The sequence below is a fragment of the Paramisgurnus dabryanus genome, chromosome 1, assembly GCF_030506205.2.
Source record: "Paramisgurnus dabryanus chromosome 1, PD_genome_1.1, whole genome shotgun sequence".
NCBI lineage: Eukaryota > Metazoa > Chordata > Actinopteri > Cypriniformes > Cobitidae > Paramisgurnus > Paramisgurnus dabryanus.
Genome location: NC_133337.1, coordinates 40,229,313 through 40,247,619, shown reverse-complemented (window position 1 = coordinate 40,247,619; position 18,307 = coordinate 40,229,313). Strand labels below are relative to the sequence as shown.

Below are 18,307 nucleotides of genomic sequence, written 5' to 3'. Positions count from 1 at the left end.
AATAATTCTGTTTGTCGTTTATTTTGTGGGTAATTTTGACTGATTATGTACAGAATGAATAAATTATTTCAATTGTTAGAAGGGATTTGTTATTGTTTGTTTTGTTATACAACCCTAAAATTAAGGCTCAAAGTCCACGGGCAGGATAGAAACCAGCTGACACTAACATCAAGACTCTTCTCGTGGTTTAATTTGTTCATCTTCTGGTGATGGGAACACTTTACACACTCAGATATTGAGTCATTTTATCCATGATGATTCCCATCGAGTCCATCGGAATCACCATTACAGTGCGGAACGGCTTCATCGGAACGTCATCGTATGACCATTTACCCGTGGCACAGGAATCTGCCTCATCCTGAACACAATAGCTGAACTTCAGTGTGGCTTGCTGTGAAAGACAGAAAGTGTTGGGAGTTTAAGTTTTGTGTTTCAATCTTCCTGCACATTGACTGATAACAGTGTGCCAGTAAAGCTTACATGCTAAGAGAAAAGCATTGTAATGTCTCAAGATTCCCATTGGAAGTCAAATTCCCTAACTTTCACAGACTAAAAAAAGATTAATTTCCATGACATATGTCCGGGATGCCATGAGCCTGGATAATGTAGTGTACACTGAGTTTATAAAAATATAGCTTAAATGTGGAAATGAATTAACAGTGCCAATAAACAGCTGTTTAAATTGTAGTCAGCGGAGGCTTGGACCTAGAAATTTTTTTTACATCACATGTGAACAAGTGGATTACGTTTTGATAAATGGAAACTAAAATTTAAAGCAACAAGCAAAAATTCCTGATATTCCATGACCTGTGGGAACCCCGATGTCTGCTCTGGTCTAAGCAGTGTTATGCTTGATTTAGTTTTTTTTTATAACTTGTATTGAATAAGTTGATTTTGATAAAGATAGATGGCATATTAACCTCATAAAAGAACTCCTCTTCATCATTGACAAACACCAGCTCATCTTTACCCTGGCCGTGTCCAGATATGACTTTCTTAGCTGGTTTACAGGTTTTACTGATCATCAGACAGAACTGGCATTTACCGCTGGGTTTATTGGTCCGCTGTGCTTCGGCCATTTCCTTTCTGGAAAACAAAACGACAATACTGATGTGGATTTTACCATCAACTCTGTCCCTGCCATTGATGAGTTATCTCATCAATTAAGAGAAAACATTTGCATGAAAAAACGTGTTCCTGACAAGTTTTATGGTTATCTGTAATAAAGAAAAAATCTGAAGCAAAAAATCTATTATTATTTTTAAAATTTATATGTTTTGATAATCTTTCTGAATCTGATCTCTATACAAAATTCCTTCACAAAAGTGCAATTATTTAAGATTTTTGCAACAAAAAAATAATAATATTTGGAAGAAAAATACTCATACGGTATTTATGAGTTTATACGCAGAGGAAAAAAATATAGATACACTGCAAAAAATGATTTTCAAGAAAAAAATATTTTGGTCTTGTTTTCAGTAAAAATATCTAGAAATTCTTAAATTAAGATGCTTTTTATTGATGAGCAAAATGATGCAAGAAAATAAGTCTAGTTTTTAGACCAAAAATATCAAATTCAAAAACCCAGATAATTTACTCAACACCATGTCATCCAAAATGTTGACATCTTTCTTTGTTCAGTCAAGAAGAAATTAGGTTTTTAAGGAAAACATTCCAGGATTTTTCTCATTTTAATGGACTTTAATGGACCCCAACACGTAACAGTTTTAATGCAGTTTAAAATTGCAATTTCAAAGAACTTCGATTTCAAACGAGGCATAAGGGTCTTATCTAGCGACATATACACATTAAAAGTATGTATATTTAATTTTTCTTGCCAAAAATGACAACACCAAATGCGAGTTCAACGATTTGCACGCGTAGATTACATACAAAGTCAATGCAAAGACACGACCAGACGCGTCCTCGCATGGGACGATGCGAATGACGCATTATGGGCGGCGCGTTTGCCGTGAAAACACGTGCTATTCGCCTCAAACTCGAGCGAAAAATTCATATGACACGGAGTTAAATCCTGCGAGTAATCTAGAGCGAGCAACGCGATTGCACGCTTCGCAATTGGTGTAAACCCACAGTTATGCCTCGTTTGAGATTGTTTAGAGTCCTTTGAAACTGCAATTTAAAACTGTATTAAAACTGTTAAGTGTTGGGGTCCATTAAAATGAGAAAAATCCTGGAAGGTTTTCCTTAAAAAACTATTTCTTCTCGACTGAACAAAGAAAAACATCAACAGTTTGGATGACATGGTGGTGAATAAATTATCTGGATTTTTTTTAAGAAAATGGACTAATCCAAGAGAGTCACGTTAGCAAGTGGCTAACGCATGTGCACTAACTTAGTGTTAACATTTTTGCTATGGCTAACATGTTAGCTTACATACTTGCTTAAATGAGTGTAAAAATGTTAAAGGAAATCCAGATATTTTACTCACCACCATGTCATCCAAAATGTTAGTTTCTGTCGTTGTTTTTATTACTTGGCTTAATGATGAATGATGTGTATGTATGAATGATGTTGATAATGTTTCTCAGTAAATCCTGTTAGCACTAGGTCAATACATGTTGCACTATTGTTGGTCTGTGCCAGTGATCTGTGGTCTGTGCAGAGACTGTGTCAGTTGACCAATCAGAGCAGAGTAGGCTACTGAAAGGTGGGCTTTAGGCAAACGGAGTCGTTGAACGGCTTCACACGAATCGTTTGGGGATCTCTGAGAAATGGGGTAATTTTAAATTTATATTTTGTGAAAATTACAGTGTTTTTTTACCTTGCATTTTTTGACCATGCATTTAAACCTGTTGTCCGGGACTTATAAACAGTGGGACGCTTAAAATTGGCATCTAACTGGCTCTTTAATATGAGAGGATTAGGAGTATGTCCCAAATCACTAACACCAAGTATGCATAACAAATACTTGCTCTAGATGACAAAAACACACAACATAAAAACTTACTGTAGCTGTTTGTGCAAGGGCAGTGCGATCTGTGGAGGAACGTTAACAAAACGTTCACTCAGCAGCAGTCCAACCGATTGACTGCTACCATTCAGAAGTTTCTCAAATCTCTCCTGAACATCCGGGGAGCTCTCTGTTGCACACTGCTCTAGGATCAGATCTTTCAGCTTCTCCACACACTCCACACCCTGTACAACACACACAGAGAGGATAAACATTGTAAAGTAAAAACAAACAGATCTGCGGTGCATGCTTCTGTATAGGCACATCATTTTTACTTTCATTTACATACTGTAGTGTCAGTATCTCACCTGTCTTTCTGTGAGGTTTATCATACTAATGAACCCAAAGACCTCATCTGGGTCGGCCTCATCATCGCTGTCCTCTGGTACCTCAGCTTGCTAGAGTACAACACAAAATTTATTCTTTAAACAAACCTTGCAATAAGAGCGTGACAACTATAAATGACCATTTAGTTAAAACCAGCATTTACATTTATATATAACTTATATTATATTATGAATGAAGAAAGTCTCACCCTGATGACGCTGCCAATGTGATTCTGCTGGATGATGATGTCAGTGAGATCAGAGGTGTTCACGTGAGACTTTAGAAACAGCTAAAAAAATAAAAACACAACAACAATCATATGAATGCACTTGTATTGTTGTAATCTTTTCAAGCAGTGCAAACGTCTCCTTAAGTTACACCTGTTGCATCCTTAAAAAAGTTAACCATGGTTTTATTACAGTTAAAGACACATGTGGTAATGGTTTTGGCAAAACGGACCCTGTAAAGTTAGTTTTCTAACAAATATCACGGTCAAACTATGGTTACTAATGAGGCAATGATGGCTACTGTACTTTATCCATGGTTAATTTCGTAAATACTGTCTCTCTTTACCTGTTGCAGAAGGGTTTTAATGCCATGAAAGTCGTTGTCAGATATTGCATGTGCCTCGAAATCCACGATGACCTCCTGAAGACAAATAAAACAAATTTACATATCTTACAAGATGTAAGTTAGAAATGGCCAGGCCTTCACTACAGCTCAGTTCGTGTTGCAATATTGAGTCAAAACAGCAGGGTACCTCGTTTATTTCTTCTTCTGAATTTTCGCTGTCATCCTCCCCAGAATCCTCCAGACCCTCGTCCGAGCTTTCATCGCTGTCCTGGGCATTTTGTCCCGTTTCAATAGCTCGCCTCTTCGCAGATGAAGCCATGCTAATCCACCACTAGACCGGAGCACGCAGGAAACAGACACGAGTTTACGCAAAGCGTCGTTTTGTGTTAACCACATGTTGGGAAACTGGCAATTCTCGTTCCGCCATTTTGGTGCACAGTACACGTGCAGAGTCATGAAGAATGAGCCCCTACACTAGAGCCAACATGGCGTGTGTTTTCCGAAACAGTTTGGAGACGTAGCAAAGGCCGTTTCCAGAGAGGTGTTCTTTGAAAATTATGTAATATTTATTTAAATCAAAGACAGTGGCTGATTAACTTAATAAAGTTACTTAATTTATGTTGATATCAACATTGAATTTAAACGTGTCATATTATGACATGTTGCATAATAAAAGTCACTGTTTATTATCTCAAATTTACGAATAAAAGGTATTAACACGTTTAAATGTTAATACAGACTCTTTTAGTCAGAATTTTTTTTAGTTAGAATTGTTTTGATATAATATTGTTTTTTTGAAAACGAGATTCAATGACGTTGCGTCTAGATTTTCTTCAGGAAATATTACATTAGGAAAATAACATTGAAAGTTTAACAACGGAATATCAATTTTTTTTGAGGTATGTACAGTTATAAAAAACGGATTATTTGAGAAGGTTCGGGAAATGTCACAGAGCCTTTCGTTGCGTCACAGGGGGGCGTGGTGTTTAGCGGAAGTGCAGGTGGATTATCGGGTTGAGCGTCAGTCTGATACAAAACACAGAGGATATCAAATATGGCTCTCAACAAGAATCATTCGGAATCTGGCGGTGTTATAATCAACAACAGTGAGAGGTAAAGCAGCGTAATTAGAATCTTACAGCAGGGCTAATTGTATTGCTTTTGTTATCATTTGATTATGTTGTTAAATACGTCTGATCCTGCACCACGCGTTTTCATGAATTTATCCAAAATAGCCTATTTAAATTGACTATTGTTGCTGAAACCAGTTCAAACTGTGTTTTCTACGCAGAATCATATGAACAGGGAAGTGTGGTATCATTTTCTCCACTATGTGTTGTAACAGCGCACGACCCGTTAACGTTAGATCACATCCACGGTGTTCGTTTACACTTTTAAAAATGCATAAAGTGTTTATTTATGCATTTTTTCGCGACATTATCCTTACACATTGTAAATATATTTCACATTAAATCAGGCAGGTTTTATCTGGTTTGAAAACAGATCTTGCGCATCTTTAAAAAATCCTACTATGGGTTAGTCCTGGCTCATGAATATTAATATGTCATGATCACGTTGCTGGAAACCCTGGAGCGTCTATGGAGCGCACGTCTTTCAATATTCATGACCACGCCTTCTCTCCGGCTGTTTAATAGTAATGAATAATTAATAAACAAAGCCTTTGCCATTCTAGGATTCGTAACAGTTAAACATACGTGAGGTCAGCAATAATCTTCTTAACCTTCTTTTAAAAAAGTAATGAAGTACTCTGTGTGCATGCGACTGATGAATAAACACCCGAGGAGTGATTTATATATTTATATTAACTTCTCAGTTTCTTTATAATTGTATAATTAATTAGTAATGACAAATCATGTGTGTTTTCCCATAGTCTTCTCATGTCATATGAGAATGTTGAGTTGATGTTTAATGAAGCTGAAGGTTTGCCAGAGCCCTTTAGAAAAAGCAAGAAGGGCAGCGTCTACCTAACACCATACAGGGTAAGAAATACAACATCATCAGATTACATATTGATTTGTCTTTTTTTATCACTTCAAAGAAAAATACTTATTCACCCTCATGACCTTCCAGCCCAGCATTACTGTGTTTATTTTACAAATAGACGAAAGGCATATGATGACACTCAAAATGTAAATGACTATTATTTTCCAGAAAAGCTTTTTTGCTTCAAATGTAATTTGTAAAAAATATATTAACTGGCTAATTTAACAATAAATTGAATAAGATTCTCAAATAAAACATGAATCTGACCTACGTCCGATGTATGGTACAGAAATAACTCACTTCACAGGTAAACATTACTTATGTAAGCAGTAAGGTACGAGAGGCTGTGCTGTTTTTTAAGGAATTATTGACAACGACCCGTGGAATTATTCGAAAATAGTGCACAACCGATGTGGTAATGCACCTTGGGTGTGTGCATTATTTTTAAATAATTCAAAGGACCGGGGTCAGTTATTCAGCTTATACCACTGTTACCACAGACATTGCTCTGGTAGTTATTTTAGGACTTTTGACAGGTCAGGTTTATCGTAAAATAATGTATTCCTGTGGAAAATTTCTCAACCAATCAGAATAAAGCATTCAACAGACCTGTGATATAACTTGGAATAACTCACAGCTGAAGGACGTTGTTAGGCAGGAAGTGAAGCAGAATCAATGCAACCCCTTCAGCAGTGGTTTATTCACGATAACCTGCTGCTTTTATAAAATGGTTACCACACAATACAAATAATATGTAAAGCAAAAAATATGTATAAACCTAACTTTCATGAAGTAAAATGACTAAAAGTCTTCCTTCCGCTGAAAAAAATAGTCCCTAAATGACTGCGATCAGTAACATGATGTTTCGGATATTTTTACATTGCTAAGGGTGCTGCGCAGTGATACACAGAATTTGTTTTATCATAAAAAGCACACAGCTATTAACCAATCAGAATCAAGGAATGAAACTTACAGTTTTATAAATTAAAGCTAATATTAAGATATAAAATAAAATTACATTCTCACAACAATTTAAGATAAGAACTCTTATAGTAAAATTATGCATGTCTGTCTGATCTTGATAACTATAGGTCTGGCAACATAACATGCTGGAATTTAGATTCTGTTGGATCAACACAAGACCCACATCATTCAAACTGAATAGCAGAGATGTTTGTGGCTTAACACGATCATTTAGATTTACTGGAGTCAGCAAATGATCGTGAATATAATAGTTTTGCTGATGCTATAATCATGAGTCTAAACTCAACCATAACACTTCACTCTGCATTTGATCAGCCAATCTCCTGTTTGATATTTAAATATGATGATAACTCATTTGTGGAAAATAAAGTGAAGTAGTTATTAGTTAGCAGTCATTAGCTGCTACAATGGTTTGTAAAAATTGTTTTATTAGTATAGCAGTATTTTAGTATGTTCTGAATTTGGTTTGTCTACTCTCAGGTGATTTTCTTGGCTAAAGGAAAAGAGCCTCTCCAGTCCTTCATGATGCCATTTTACCTCATAAAGGGTTGTGAGGTTAAACAGCCGGTACTTGGGGCGAATTACATCAAAGGGTCAGTCAGCGCTGAGACTGGAGGTAAAAACACACAAAACACTTTTCTTTGTAGATGGTTTTCTTATGGCATGGCAAAGTCCCGGCCTCTCTTTTTCATGTAATGAAAGTGCATGAGAAAAACTATAAAACCACTATAAAATGATTATAAAAAAATGTAAATTATTTGTTCAAATGGTTATCCACTTTAAATGAACTTCCTCATTAAATTTCATTACATTGAAATGAATGGCCAGAATACTCTGTTGTGTTGATGTCCTGGTGTTTTTCAGGTAATAAGATTTGAAACAGCACAAAGATAAATACAAAAAAAGTAAATTTTATCTCTAAATATTCACTTTGCTTCTTTAAGCATGAATTAACCAATAAATAAAACTGAATCAATGCCTGACTACATTGAAGCTCCAGTAAGGAGAGCGGCTGGCACAACATATGAAATCGTTATTGATTTAGACCTTTACGATTGGTTATGCCCGGTCAACAACAATTTATTACTAATACCATTAAGAAAGACTCGAGAGCTGACCTATGGGCAAAATCTGACCCATCAGTTATTTAATACTGAATTAAATGACTCATGAGAGCGTTCTCTGCACAATACACGGTGATGAGTTTAAAGGCATGCAGCAGGTTAGTGTTAGCATTTCTGTGAACATAGTTTAGCTACTAGGTTCCTCGTACTCGACCCAGCACAAATATTTTATATGATTAGTAAGTGCAGTCTTCTGGTAAAAAAGATTTTGTTATATAAGTGTACTGTATTTACTAGTATGTTTTGATGAATGTTTTAGGTGGCTGGGAAGGTTCTGCAAGCTTTAAGTTGATCTTCATAGCCGGAGGAGCGATTGAGTTTGGACAGTACATGCTACAGGTGGCAGCGCAGGGTACGTCTGTTTTGACCTATTCGATTGTTTTGACCTTTTCGAATATAATTGCCTACACAAACAATTATATGGGTTGAATCTGTCACATGTTCTGCAATGGCATTGGGTTTATAAGAGACTTGCTCTGTTTCTCACATCAGCATCCAGAGGTCAGCCGGTGACCGGTCACTTCGGCTGTCCTTACATGGCAAACGGAGCGTATGCGTACCCTCCTCCTCCTCCTGCAAATGGCATGTATGGGGCTGGAGCTCCGCCTCCTGGATACGCCTACCCTGGACCACCACCACCAGGTTGGGTGATTATGTTCTAGGTTCCTCAACCGATATTGTAATTGTAATCAAAGACCAATAAGAAACGATGCATGCAGATTAAATCAAAATGTCAGCAATACACATGCAGAGTGCCGTTCAAACTGAATCTATGTGTGGATGTGCTTGGTACATTTTTAATTATGCATTTAGCAGACACTTCAATATAAAGTGACTTACAACACTGACATAAACTCACTACTTTAATTTCGATTATATAGGTGGATTTTACCCTCCTGGGTTTGATGGACCAGCAGCCTATATGCCACCCCCACCATATTCAGGTCCAATGGACCCATCTCTTTTCGACCCGGACCTGCCCAGAACCCCTGCAGGTACAAATCCGAACTGTTTTACTGGTTAACACAGCTTTTGCTGTCATCTCCTGATGATTGAAGAATAAATAATAAATTCTCATCAAATACTTGTTCTTTCTAGCGGAGGCAAAAGCTGCTGAAGCTGCAGCGAGTTCAAGTGCCACTTTTGCTCCAGCGCGGGTTTACCTGCCAGAGGTGAGTTTGCCAATCTGTTAACCAAATCAAGTATCTGTTAACCAAGTCCAATATAACCACGTTCAGCCTGTTAACCAAGTACAGTATAACCAAGTTCTACCTGTTAACCAAATTTAATATTGCCATGTTTAGCCTGTTAACCAAATTCAATAAAACCTAGTTTAACATGTTAACCAAATACAATATAATTTAGCTTGGTTATGAAGTCTTAATTTAGCCTGTTAAACATATCCAGTTTTATCAAGTTCAAACTGTTAACCAAGTTCAATATAACCAAGATCAACCTGTTAGCAATTGCAAATTTAACCGAGTTCAGCCTGTTAACTAAGCCCAATCTAGCCAAGTTCAACCTGTTTATCAATTCAATTCAATTTTTCAATTCAATTTTATTTATATAGCGCTTTTCACAAAAGTCAATTGTTTCAAAGCAGCTTTACATAAATAGAAGCAGTGAAAAGCACAGAAAACGACAGATAGCACAACAGAATACATGATAGCATGAGCAGTTAAATTTGCTGCGGCTATGACTCAATATTATAATTGCACGTATTACTAAAGCAACGTATAGAAGAGGAAGCTAGGTAAAGCCCAAAAAGGCTGCCTCCCCAGGGTGAAAAACCCCCTAGGAGAAAAAAAACCCCCGTGCTTTTTTCCGAGGAAAAATAAGTCCTAGGAGGGAAAAACCCTTGGGAGAACGGAAATGGAGATTTAGCGGAGATTAAGCGGTTCTGCCGGTGATCGTTGGTCAGGTATCAGCTGGGCATAACGTTGAAGGACGGCCAGTAGATCAGAGGTGTGCCGACTTTCACATCTACCGGGACTGGGTCTGTTTGTCTCGTCCTCGGGTCGAGGACGAGACAGGGAGAGAAAAACAAAATCGTATTAGCGTAGCAGCCGTTCATATGTATTGAAGTGTCACACAGTGATGTGGTTTAACTCAGCTTAGTTCCAGACAGACTAAATATTGCGGCATAATAATATTATCCACAGTTGAGGATTTAGCAAATTGGGGGCCCAATGCGAGGGTATATATGGTAAATAAGGGTCACCTTCCGATCTTTAAGAGAAAATGAAACCTGACGACCCGTTTGACTAAGGCCTAAAGCCCCACTGTCGTCGTTAATGCAGGTTCAGTGGCAAACGGGTCTATATTGTATACCATTTACAGGACCAGGAGAAGACGCCAAAAACATCGCAACCCGACCATACGTGTTAACCCGTTTGACTAAGGCCGGAAGCCCCACTGTCGTCGTTAATGCAGGTTCAGTGGCAAACGGGTCTGTATGGCATACTATTCATAAGACTTACGATAGCGCCAAAATCGCAGCCCGACCATACGTGCCAACCCGTTTGACTAAGGCTGGAGGCCCCACTGTCGTCGTTAATGCAGGTTCAGTGGCAAACGGGTCTGTATGGCATACTATTCACAAGACACACGAAAGCGCGAAAAACGCAACCCGACCATACATACCAACCCGTTTGACTAAGGCTGGAGGCCCCACTGTCGTCGTTAATGCAGGTTCAGTGGCAAACGGGTCTGTATGGCATACTATTCATAAGACTTACGATAGCGCCAAAATTGCAACCCGACCATACGTGCCAACCCGTTTGACTAAGGCTGGAGGCCCCACTGTCGTCGTTAATGCAGGTTCAGTGGCAAACGGGTATGTATGGCATACTATTCACAAGACACACGAAAGCGCGAAAAACGCAACCCGACCATACATACCAACCCGTTTGACTAAGGCTGGAGGCCCCACTGTCGTCGTTAATGCAGGTTCAGTGGCAAACGGGTCTGTATGGCATACTATTCACAAGACACACGAAAGCACCAAAATCGCAACCCGACCATACGTGCCAAACCGTTTGACTAAGGCCGAAAGCCCCACTGTCGTCGTTAATGCAGGTTCAGTGGCAAACGGTGGCAAACTATTTAATGCAATTCATTTTAAGTGTTCATGTAGAAAAGGTTTTTATTTATTTATTTGGTTGGTCTGTGTTATGACCGTGAGTGCTTTGTTCCGTGAAAATAACTATTGCGAGTTAAGAACCTTTACTAGACAAATTATGCGAATGCTTTGTTGAAGAGAAAAGTTTTAAGTCTAGATTTAAAATGATCGACTGTGTCTGATTCTCGGACATCGGTTGGTAAATCATTCCAGAGCTTAGGGGCTAAGTAGGAAAAGGATCTTCCACTTTTAGACACTTTTGATAGTCTAGGGATAATCAATAGGCCAGAATTTTGCGACCGTAGTGTGCGTGATGGATTGTATTCTGATAGTAATTCTCTAAGATATGAGGGTGCTAAGCCATTTAAAGCTTTGTAGGTGATTAATGATATTTTAAATTGGATGCGATATTTAACTGGTAGCCAGTGTAAAGATGCCAGAATTGGGCTTATGTGGTCATACTTCTTAGATCGAGTAAGTACCCTTGCAGAAGCGTTTTGAACTAGCTGAAGCTTGTTGACCTGATTTGAATGGCATCCCCCGAGTAGCGAGTTACAATAGTCTATTCTAGAGGTCATAAAAGCATGAATAAGCTTCTCTGCGTCAGATGTAGACAGTATATGGCGTATTTTTGAGATATTTCTAAGATGGAAGAATGCTGTGCGGCAGACGTTGGCAATATGACTATCAAAGGATAAGTTGCTGTCGAACATCACACCTAAGTTCCTAACCGTGGAAGATGGCACCACAGTACAGCCATCTATGTGCAATTTGTAATCTGACATATTATGTTTGTAGCGATTTGGTTCAATAATAAGTACCTCTGTCTTATTGGAGTTGAGCTTAAGAAAGTTATGTGCCATCCAGTCACTAACATCGCTAATGCAGTCTTTTAGCTTAGAAAACGTGTGTGTTTCGCTGGGATGCGAGGAGATGTAAAGCTGGGTATCATCCGCATAGCAGTGAAAACTTATGTTGTGTTTCCTGATAATGTCTCCTAGGGGTAACATGTATAACGAGAACAGGATAGGACCTAAAACTGATCCCTGCGGTACACCGTATTTAACCAGGGAGTGATATGACTCTTCCTCATTTACATAAACAAAGTGATAGCGATTGGTTAGATATGACCTAAACCAGGCTAGCGCCTGACCACTGATACCAACATAGTTTTCTAGTCTATTGAGTAGGATTCTGTGGTCTATTGTGTCAAATGCTGCACTAAGGTCTAGTAATATAAGAATTGAGATTTCACCACGATCGGATGTTAATAGGAGGTCATTTGTAACTCTAAGCAACGCTGTCTCTGTGCTATGGTGGGGCCTGAATCCTGATTGGAACTTTTCATATGTACTATTATTTGTCAAGAATGTGCGTAACTGGCTTGCCACTACCTTTTCTAATATTTTCGAAAGAAAAGGGAGATTTGAGATTGGTCTAAAGTTATTAAGTTCTCCTTGGTCAAGCTGTGGTTTTTTAATCAGCGGTTTAATAACTGCTAGTTTGAAAGCTGTTGGAACGTATCCTATTTCTAGCGATGAGTTAAAGATATTTAGAACCGGGGTTGACACTACAGGGAATACTTCTTTAAGTAGTTTTGTGGGAACGGGGTCTAATATACAGGACGATGATTTGGATGATGTGACTAGTTTAGAGAGCTCATCTATTGTAGTAGGTTTAAATGAATCAAGATGTTCGTATGGTAGTCTAGTGTTAAGTGAACTAATGGGTAGAGTGGTGGCTGCCTGGGTAGCTACGATGTTTTCCCTAATAGCCGAAATTTTGTTAGAAAAGAAGTTCATGAAGTCGTTACTATTGTGTTGAAGTTTACTATTGGTTTCTGTTTGTTCTTTGTTTCTAGTCAGTTTCGCAACTGTGCTAAAGAGGAAACGAGGGTTATTATGATTCTCATTTATAAGCTTGCTAAGATATGTAGATCTGGCGGTTTTAATAGCCTGTCTGTAGCGTTTAACACTCTGTTTCCATGCTGCGCGCCATACTTCTAACTTTGTGCTTCTATAATTTCTTTCCATTTTTCTAGCTACTTTTTTAAGGGCTGCTGTGTGATGGTCATACCATGGAGCTGGTGGTTTTTCTTTGAATCTCTTTTTTCGAATGGGAGCAACGGCATCCAATGTGTTAGAACAGACATTGTTTAGGTTTTCTATTTCAATATCTAGATCGTCACAGTTATCTGCTACATGTTTCATTTGGGACAGGTCTGGAAGAGTGCTAATAAAGCTATCTTTAGTGGTGGAAATTATTGTTCTGGCTAGTCGGTAGCATGTTGTAGATTGAGTGATCCTATCTAGTAGTACAGTGTATGACACAAGGTAATGGTCAGAAACTGCATCACTCTGAGGTGATATTTCGACGTCATTAATATTGAGTCCGAGTGACAGAATTAAGTCTAATGTGTGATTACGAGTATGCGTTGGCCCTGTCACGTTTTGTCTAATATTGAGAGAATTTAGAACATCTATAAACGCACGTCCTAATGCGTCTTTTGGGTTGTCCACATGGACATTAAAATCACCAACAATAAGAGCTTTATCTACAGTGACTACAAGCTCAGATAGGAAATCTGCTATTTCATTAAGGAAATCTGCATGGTGACCCGGTGGTCTATAGATTGTCGCTAAAGCAAAAGAAAGCTGTTTGTGGTTACGATCAGTTATTTCCATATTTAACAACATTACTTCAAATGATTTAAATTTTAGCTCAGATTTTTGGTTTACTTTAAACATTGTGTTGTATATTGTAGCTACACCACCCCCTCTCCCCTTTAATCGAGGTTCGTGTTTATAATAATAGTCTTGTGGGGTGGATTCATTTAAACTAATGTAGTCGTCTGCTTTAAGCCAGGTTTCTGTTAAACAGAGTACATCTAAGTTTTGGTCTGTAATTATTTCATTGACAATAGGTTCTTTATTGGTAAGCGATCTAATGTTAAGAAGGCCGAATTTTAAGAATCGAGATTCATCTGTTAATGTATTGTTTTCTAATTTTATTTGAATCAGATTTGTACCAGATGTAACAAGCGGTGCCCTGTATTTATTTGTTCGGGGAACAGATACAGTTGAAATGTGCTGATATTTCGGTAAGATTGACTCGAAGTGCTGGGATATAAGTGGTCTTGACATATCACGGCAGCTAACAGATGGACGGTTAAGCCGATCCGTCTGTTTCCTGACCTGGGCCCTGGATAGTCATACTATATCAGAATTAAGACTATTGATCAGATTTTTAGTGAGTATAGCACTTCCTTCCGATGACGGATGAAGGCCATCTCGGGTTAGGAGAAATGGTCTTCCCCAGAAATGCTTCCAATTGTCTATAAACCCTACGTTATGCTGAGGGCACCACTTTGACATCCATCCATTGAGAGACACTAATCTACTATGTGTTTCATCTCCCCGGTAGGCGGGGAGGGGACCAGAGCATATTACATTGTCTGACATTGTTTTTGCAATTTCACACATCTCCTTAATATTATCTTTGGTGATTTCCGACTGGCGGAGCCTAGTGTCATTCGTGCCGGCGTGAATAACAATCTTAGAAAACTTCCGCTTAGCATTAGCCAGCACTTTAAGTTTGGATCTAATGTCAGACGTTCTGGCTCCCGGTATACAGTCGACTATGGTGTTTGGTGCCTCAATGTTAGTGTTCCTGAGTATAGAATCTCCAATGACCAGGGCACTTTTAAAAGGTGTTTCAGCTGGTATACTCCTTAGGGGATCGAATCTGTTAGAAATTGTCGTTACGTTATGGGTCTTAGAAGGACGCCTAATATGACTATGCCGCCTAACAGTCACCCAGTTTGACCGCTGACTTGACTCTGATGACGGAACCGAGCCATGTGTATTTTGATAAACACTATGCGCGCTCGATACAGTATTTGTAATATTTATATTAGCATCTGATGTCGGAACCGAGCCATTAGTCTTTTCGCTCGATAGATTATTTGCGACAGTAACATTAGCGGTTTTGCTATCCTCAACTAGCGTTCGGATGCGCGATTCTAGTTCAGCAACCTTCTCAGTTAACCTTAATACTTCAATACACTTAGTGCATGTAAACCCCTCTATGCTAACAGCAGAAGCTAAACTATACATGTGGCAAGTAGTACATGTTACAATAACAAGCGGAGTCTTACCGCTTTCATGCTGGGCGATGGCGTCTTCGTTTACCCGAACGCGGTCCCCGGAGCTGCATCGCGTGGGGTGTTCGGTTGTGACACCCCTCGGTCGCCTGCGAACGTCTGGGGCCAGGGTGATGTTTGGCTTGCCGAATCTGCGAAGGCCGGGCAGCGGTTCCTCCACAGCTTCCCGATCGCTTTCATGTCGTTCACGGTCCGTGAAGCTGCATCGCGTGGAATGCATGTTTGTTGCTCGCTTGTGGACGTCGGAAGGCAGGGTGAAGTGGGCGCTGTACCTCGCCTTGGATCTGCTAAAACCGGGAAACAACTCCTCCACAGCTTCCCGCTCAGGTGAGGATAGGTCAGAAAAGCATATATCAGATGAATCCGCCATTAGATCGGAAAATGCTAGCTTCAGCCTCCACCGTGTGGATGCTAGCGGGCTATATGCTAACAACACTGGGTGTTTATTAGTGATAAATAGTTTCACGTGGTAGTACTGCTCAATAATCGTCACGGTAAAGTATTCCTATGTAAAACTAATAAGTTATATTATATAAATAGGAATAAGATGGTAAAAAAAAAAAAGCTTTTAGATGATGAACTCGACGGAGCTACGATGCACGATCTGTTCAGCGTGACGTCACAAACCGGAAACAATCAAGCCCAGTATAACCAAGTTTAACCAAATTTAACCAAATATAACTTGATTTAACTTGTTAACCAAATCTAATAATAACATGCTTAGTTTGGTAACAAAGTCTAATTAATCCAGTTTAGTCAAGTTCAACCTGTTAACCAAATCCAATATAACCAGGCCAACCTGTCAATGTATTTTATATTATGAAACCATGTGAACCTTCTTAACCAAGTCCAAAATAACCAAGTTCAGCCTGTTAACCAAGTCCACTATTAACCATGTACAATATAACCAAGTTCAACCTGTTAATCAAGTCTAATATAACAAAGTTCAGCCTTTTAACCAAGTTCAGCCTGTTAACCAAGTCTCATATAACCAAGTTCAGCCTGTTAACCAAGTCCACTATTAACCAGGTCAAATATAGCCAAGTTCAGCCTATTAACCAAGTCCACTATTAACCATGTACAATTTAGCCAAGTTCAACCTGTTAATCAAGTCCAATATAACCAAGTTCAGCCTCTTAACCAAGTCCACTATTAACCAGGTAGAATATAGCCAAGTTCAGCCTATTAACCAAGTCCACTATTAACCATGTACAATTTAGCCAAGTTCAACCTGTTAATCAAGTCCAATATAACCAAGTTCAGCCTGTTAACCAAGTCCACTATTAACCAGGTCAAATATAGCCAAGTTCAGCCTATTAACCAAGTCCACTATTAACCATGTACAATTTAGCCAAGTTCAACCTGTTAATCAAGTCCAGTATAACCAAGTTTAGCCTCTTAACCAAGTCTAATATAACCAAATTCAGCCTGTAAGCCAAGCCCAATATCACCATGTTTAGCCTGTTAACCAAATTCAATATAACCTAGTTGAACCTTTTAACCAAATCTAATAGTACCATGTTTAGCTTGATAACAAAGTCTAATTTAGTCAAGTTTAGCCTGTTAACAATGTCCAGTTTAGTCCAGTTCAAATCAAACTGTTAACCAAGTTCAATGTAACCAGTCCAACCTGTCAATGAATTTTATATTATGAAACCATGTGAACCTTGTTAACCAAGTATAACATGTTAACCATGTCCAGAGTGTAGAAACTGCATTAAAGTAACAAATATTATCAAATTTAGTTTAATTGCTTTTTTGTGTTTTAAAGGACAAACCTCCACCATACTCCCCACCTGAAGACAAAAAGAACCAGTAACCATCTCTACAGACATCATGTCCTCCCGTCTCTCTCTTCATGTCACCCTCTCGTTCTCTAATCATCTTAAGCCTCAGTTAACACTTCTCTGGTACAAACACCCCATGTGTCTGAATGCACTGACCGGGGTCTCCAGTGAGGCTCTGCATTAATATCACCTGTCCTATGAAGAGAGATACAAGAATTAAACACCTTTAGTGAATTAACAGCTTGTGAATGAGAGGGATTTGGACTTTACAACGGTTCGCTTTCTAGCTGTGAGGAACAAACCGACAGTAAATGACTGAGCTTTTTAATTCAGCTTTTCTGAGTTTGGAAAACATAGTTTAACATAGTACTTTATGACTTGACAGATTTTGTATAGATTGAAGCAATGAAGACAGTATAAGTGTTTTGCCAATTGCACAAGCGTTTAGGCCCAAATAACAAAGCTTTTTCCAGAAGTTTTTGCTTTGATTTGTCGTTCTTACTCAATTTCTGTATTTATTAGTATTTGCTGTTTGCTTGCATAAAGTTGCTCAACTTTTTCGCATCACCAACATCGCCTGAACTTACAACACTAATTGAAATGATTTCTGGATGCTGCAGATCAATCTCAATGTGAACACTTCACATGTATTGCTTATTAAATCCGTTTGAAACCAGCAGACACTACATCATGTTTATGTACTGTACCTATTCAGATTATATTCTCTTCAGCTTGTACTCTGTAGTCTCGCACTTTAACCCTCCTGCACCTTCAGTCTCCTAAATACAATGAATTTATGGATTTATTCCTTCATTTATTTATTGAAATATGTGATTACACATGGTGTCAACTGTATTGTCTTATTTAAAATGTCATTTTATTAAAGTAAACCTGTACAAGTGGAGTGATCCATTGCATTTGAGTTTTCTATGGACGTCTTCAGTGTTCACGGCCTTCTTGTCCATCCAAGACTAAAAAAACAATCTGGACGAAAGTCGAAAAAGGAAATCAGGGATCAAATCCTACAGGAGGAAAATCTGTGAACAGCAGGATTTAGGTCTTGAATCAGAATAACTATTAAATTTGCTTTTCTAATTCTTATGACACTTCCCATACGGCAAAAATATATTTTAAAATATATATATTTTTAAATGGTCAAAAAATATATTTGCCGAAATATATTTTGGAATATGTTTACCTAAATATATTTTTCACCAATATATTTTTTTGGCCCTTTTTGTATATTTTGAA

The 18,307-nt window shown here is 38.4% G+C and overlaps 2 protein-coding genes across 2 annotated transcripts; one reads left to right on the top strand and one right to left on the bottom strand.

Annotated features, from left to right (window-relative positions):
* Positions 1–168: 168 nt before the first annotated feature.
* Positions 169–4,253, bottom strand: bccip (BRCA2 and CDKN1A interacting protein). The gene is made up of 7 exons (XM_065260704.1): positions 4,062–4,253; positions 3,875–3,949; positions 3,510–3,590; positions 3,283–3,372; positions 2,972–3,159; positions 921–1,086; positions 169–391 (listed from the first exon to the last, which is right to left on the bottom strand). Exons 1-7 carry the CDS (start codon positions 4,191–4,193, stop codon positions 221–223), a joined length of 903 nt encoding a protein of 300 aa, XP_065116776.1. The 5' UTR covers positions 4,194–4,253; the 3' UTR covers positions 169–220.
* Positions 4,254–4,828: 575 nt separating this feature from the next.
* Positions 4,829–17,960, top strand: wbp2 (WW domain binding protein 2). The gene is made up of 8 exons (XM_065272322.2): positions 4,829–4,987; positions 5,766–5,874; positions 7,343–7,478; positions 8,246–8,338; positions 8,479–8,628; positions 8,868–8,981; positions 9,085–9,158; positions 17,041–17,960. The coding sequence occupies exons 1-8, from the start codon at positions 4,929–4,931 to the stop codon at positions 17,086–17,088; spliced, it is 783 nt and encodes a 260-aa protein (XP_065128394.2). The 5' UTR covers positions 4,829–4,928; the 3' UTR covers positions 17,089–17,960.
* Positions 17,961–18,307: the final 347 nt, after the last annotated feature.

Bases quoted from the DNA above. Each gene is read 5' to 3' on its own strand.
- bccip (XM_065260704.1), bottom strand. From the start codon at position 4,193: ATGGCTTCATCTGCGAAGAGGCGAGCTATTGAAACGGGACAAAATGCC. The intron at 3,950-4,061 runs GTACCCTGCTGT...ATTTGTCTTCAG, and splicing joins CAGAAGAAGAAATAAACGAG to GAGGTCATCGTGGATTTCGA. The intron at 1,087-2,971 runs GTAAGTTTTTAT...TTTGTTTTCCAG, and splicing joins CCCTTGCACAAACAGCTACA to AAAGGAAATGGCCGAAGCAC.
- wbp2 (XM_065272322.2), top strand. From the start codon at position 4,929: ATGGCTCTCAACAAGAATCATTCGGAATCTGGCGGTGTTATAATCAAC. The intron at 8,629-8,867 runs GTTGGGTGATTA...TCGATTATATAG, and splicing joins CCCTGGACCACCACCACCAG to GTGGATTTTACCCTCCTGGG. The intron at 9,159-17,040 runs GTGAGTTTGCCA...TGTGTTTTAAAG, and splicing joins CGCGGGTTTACCTGCCAGAG to GACAAACCTCCACCATACTC.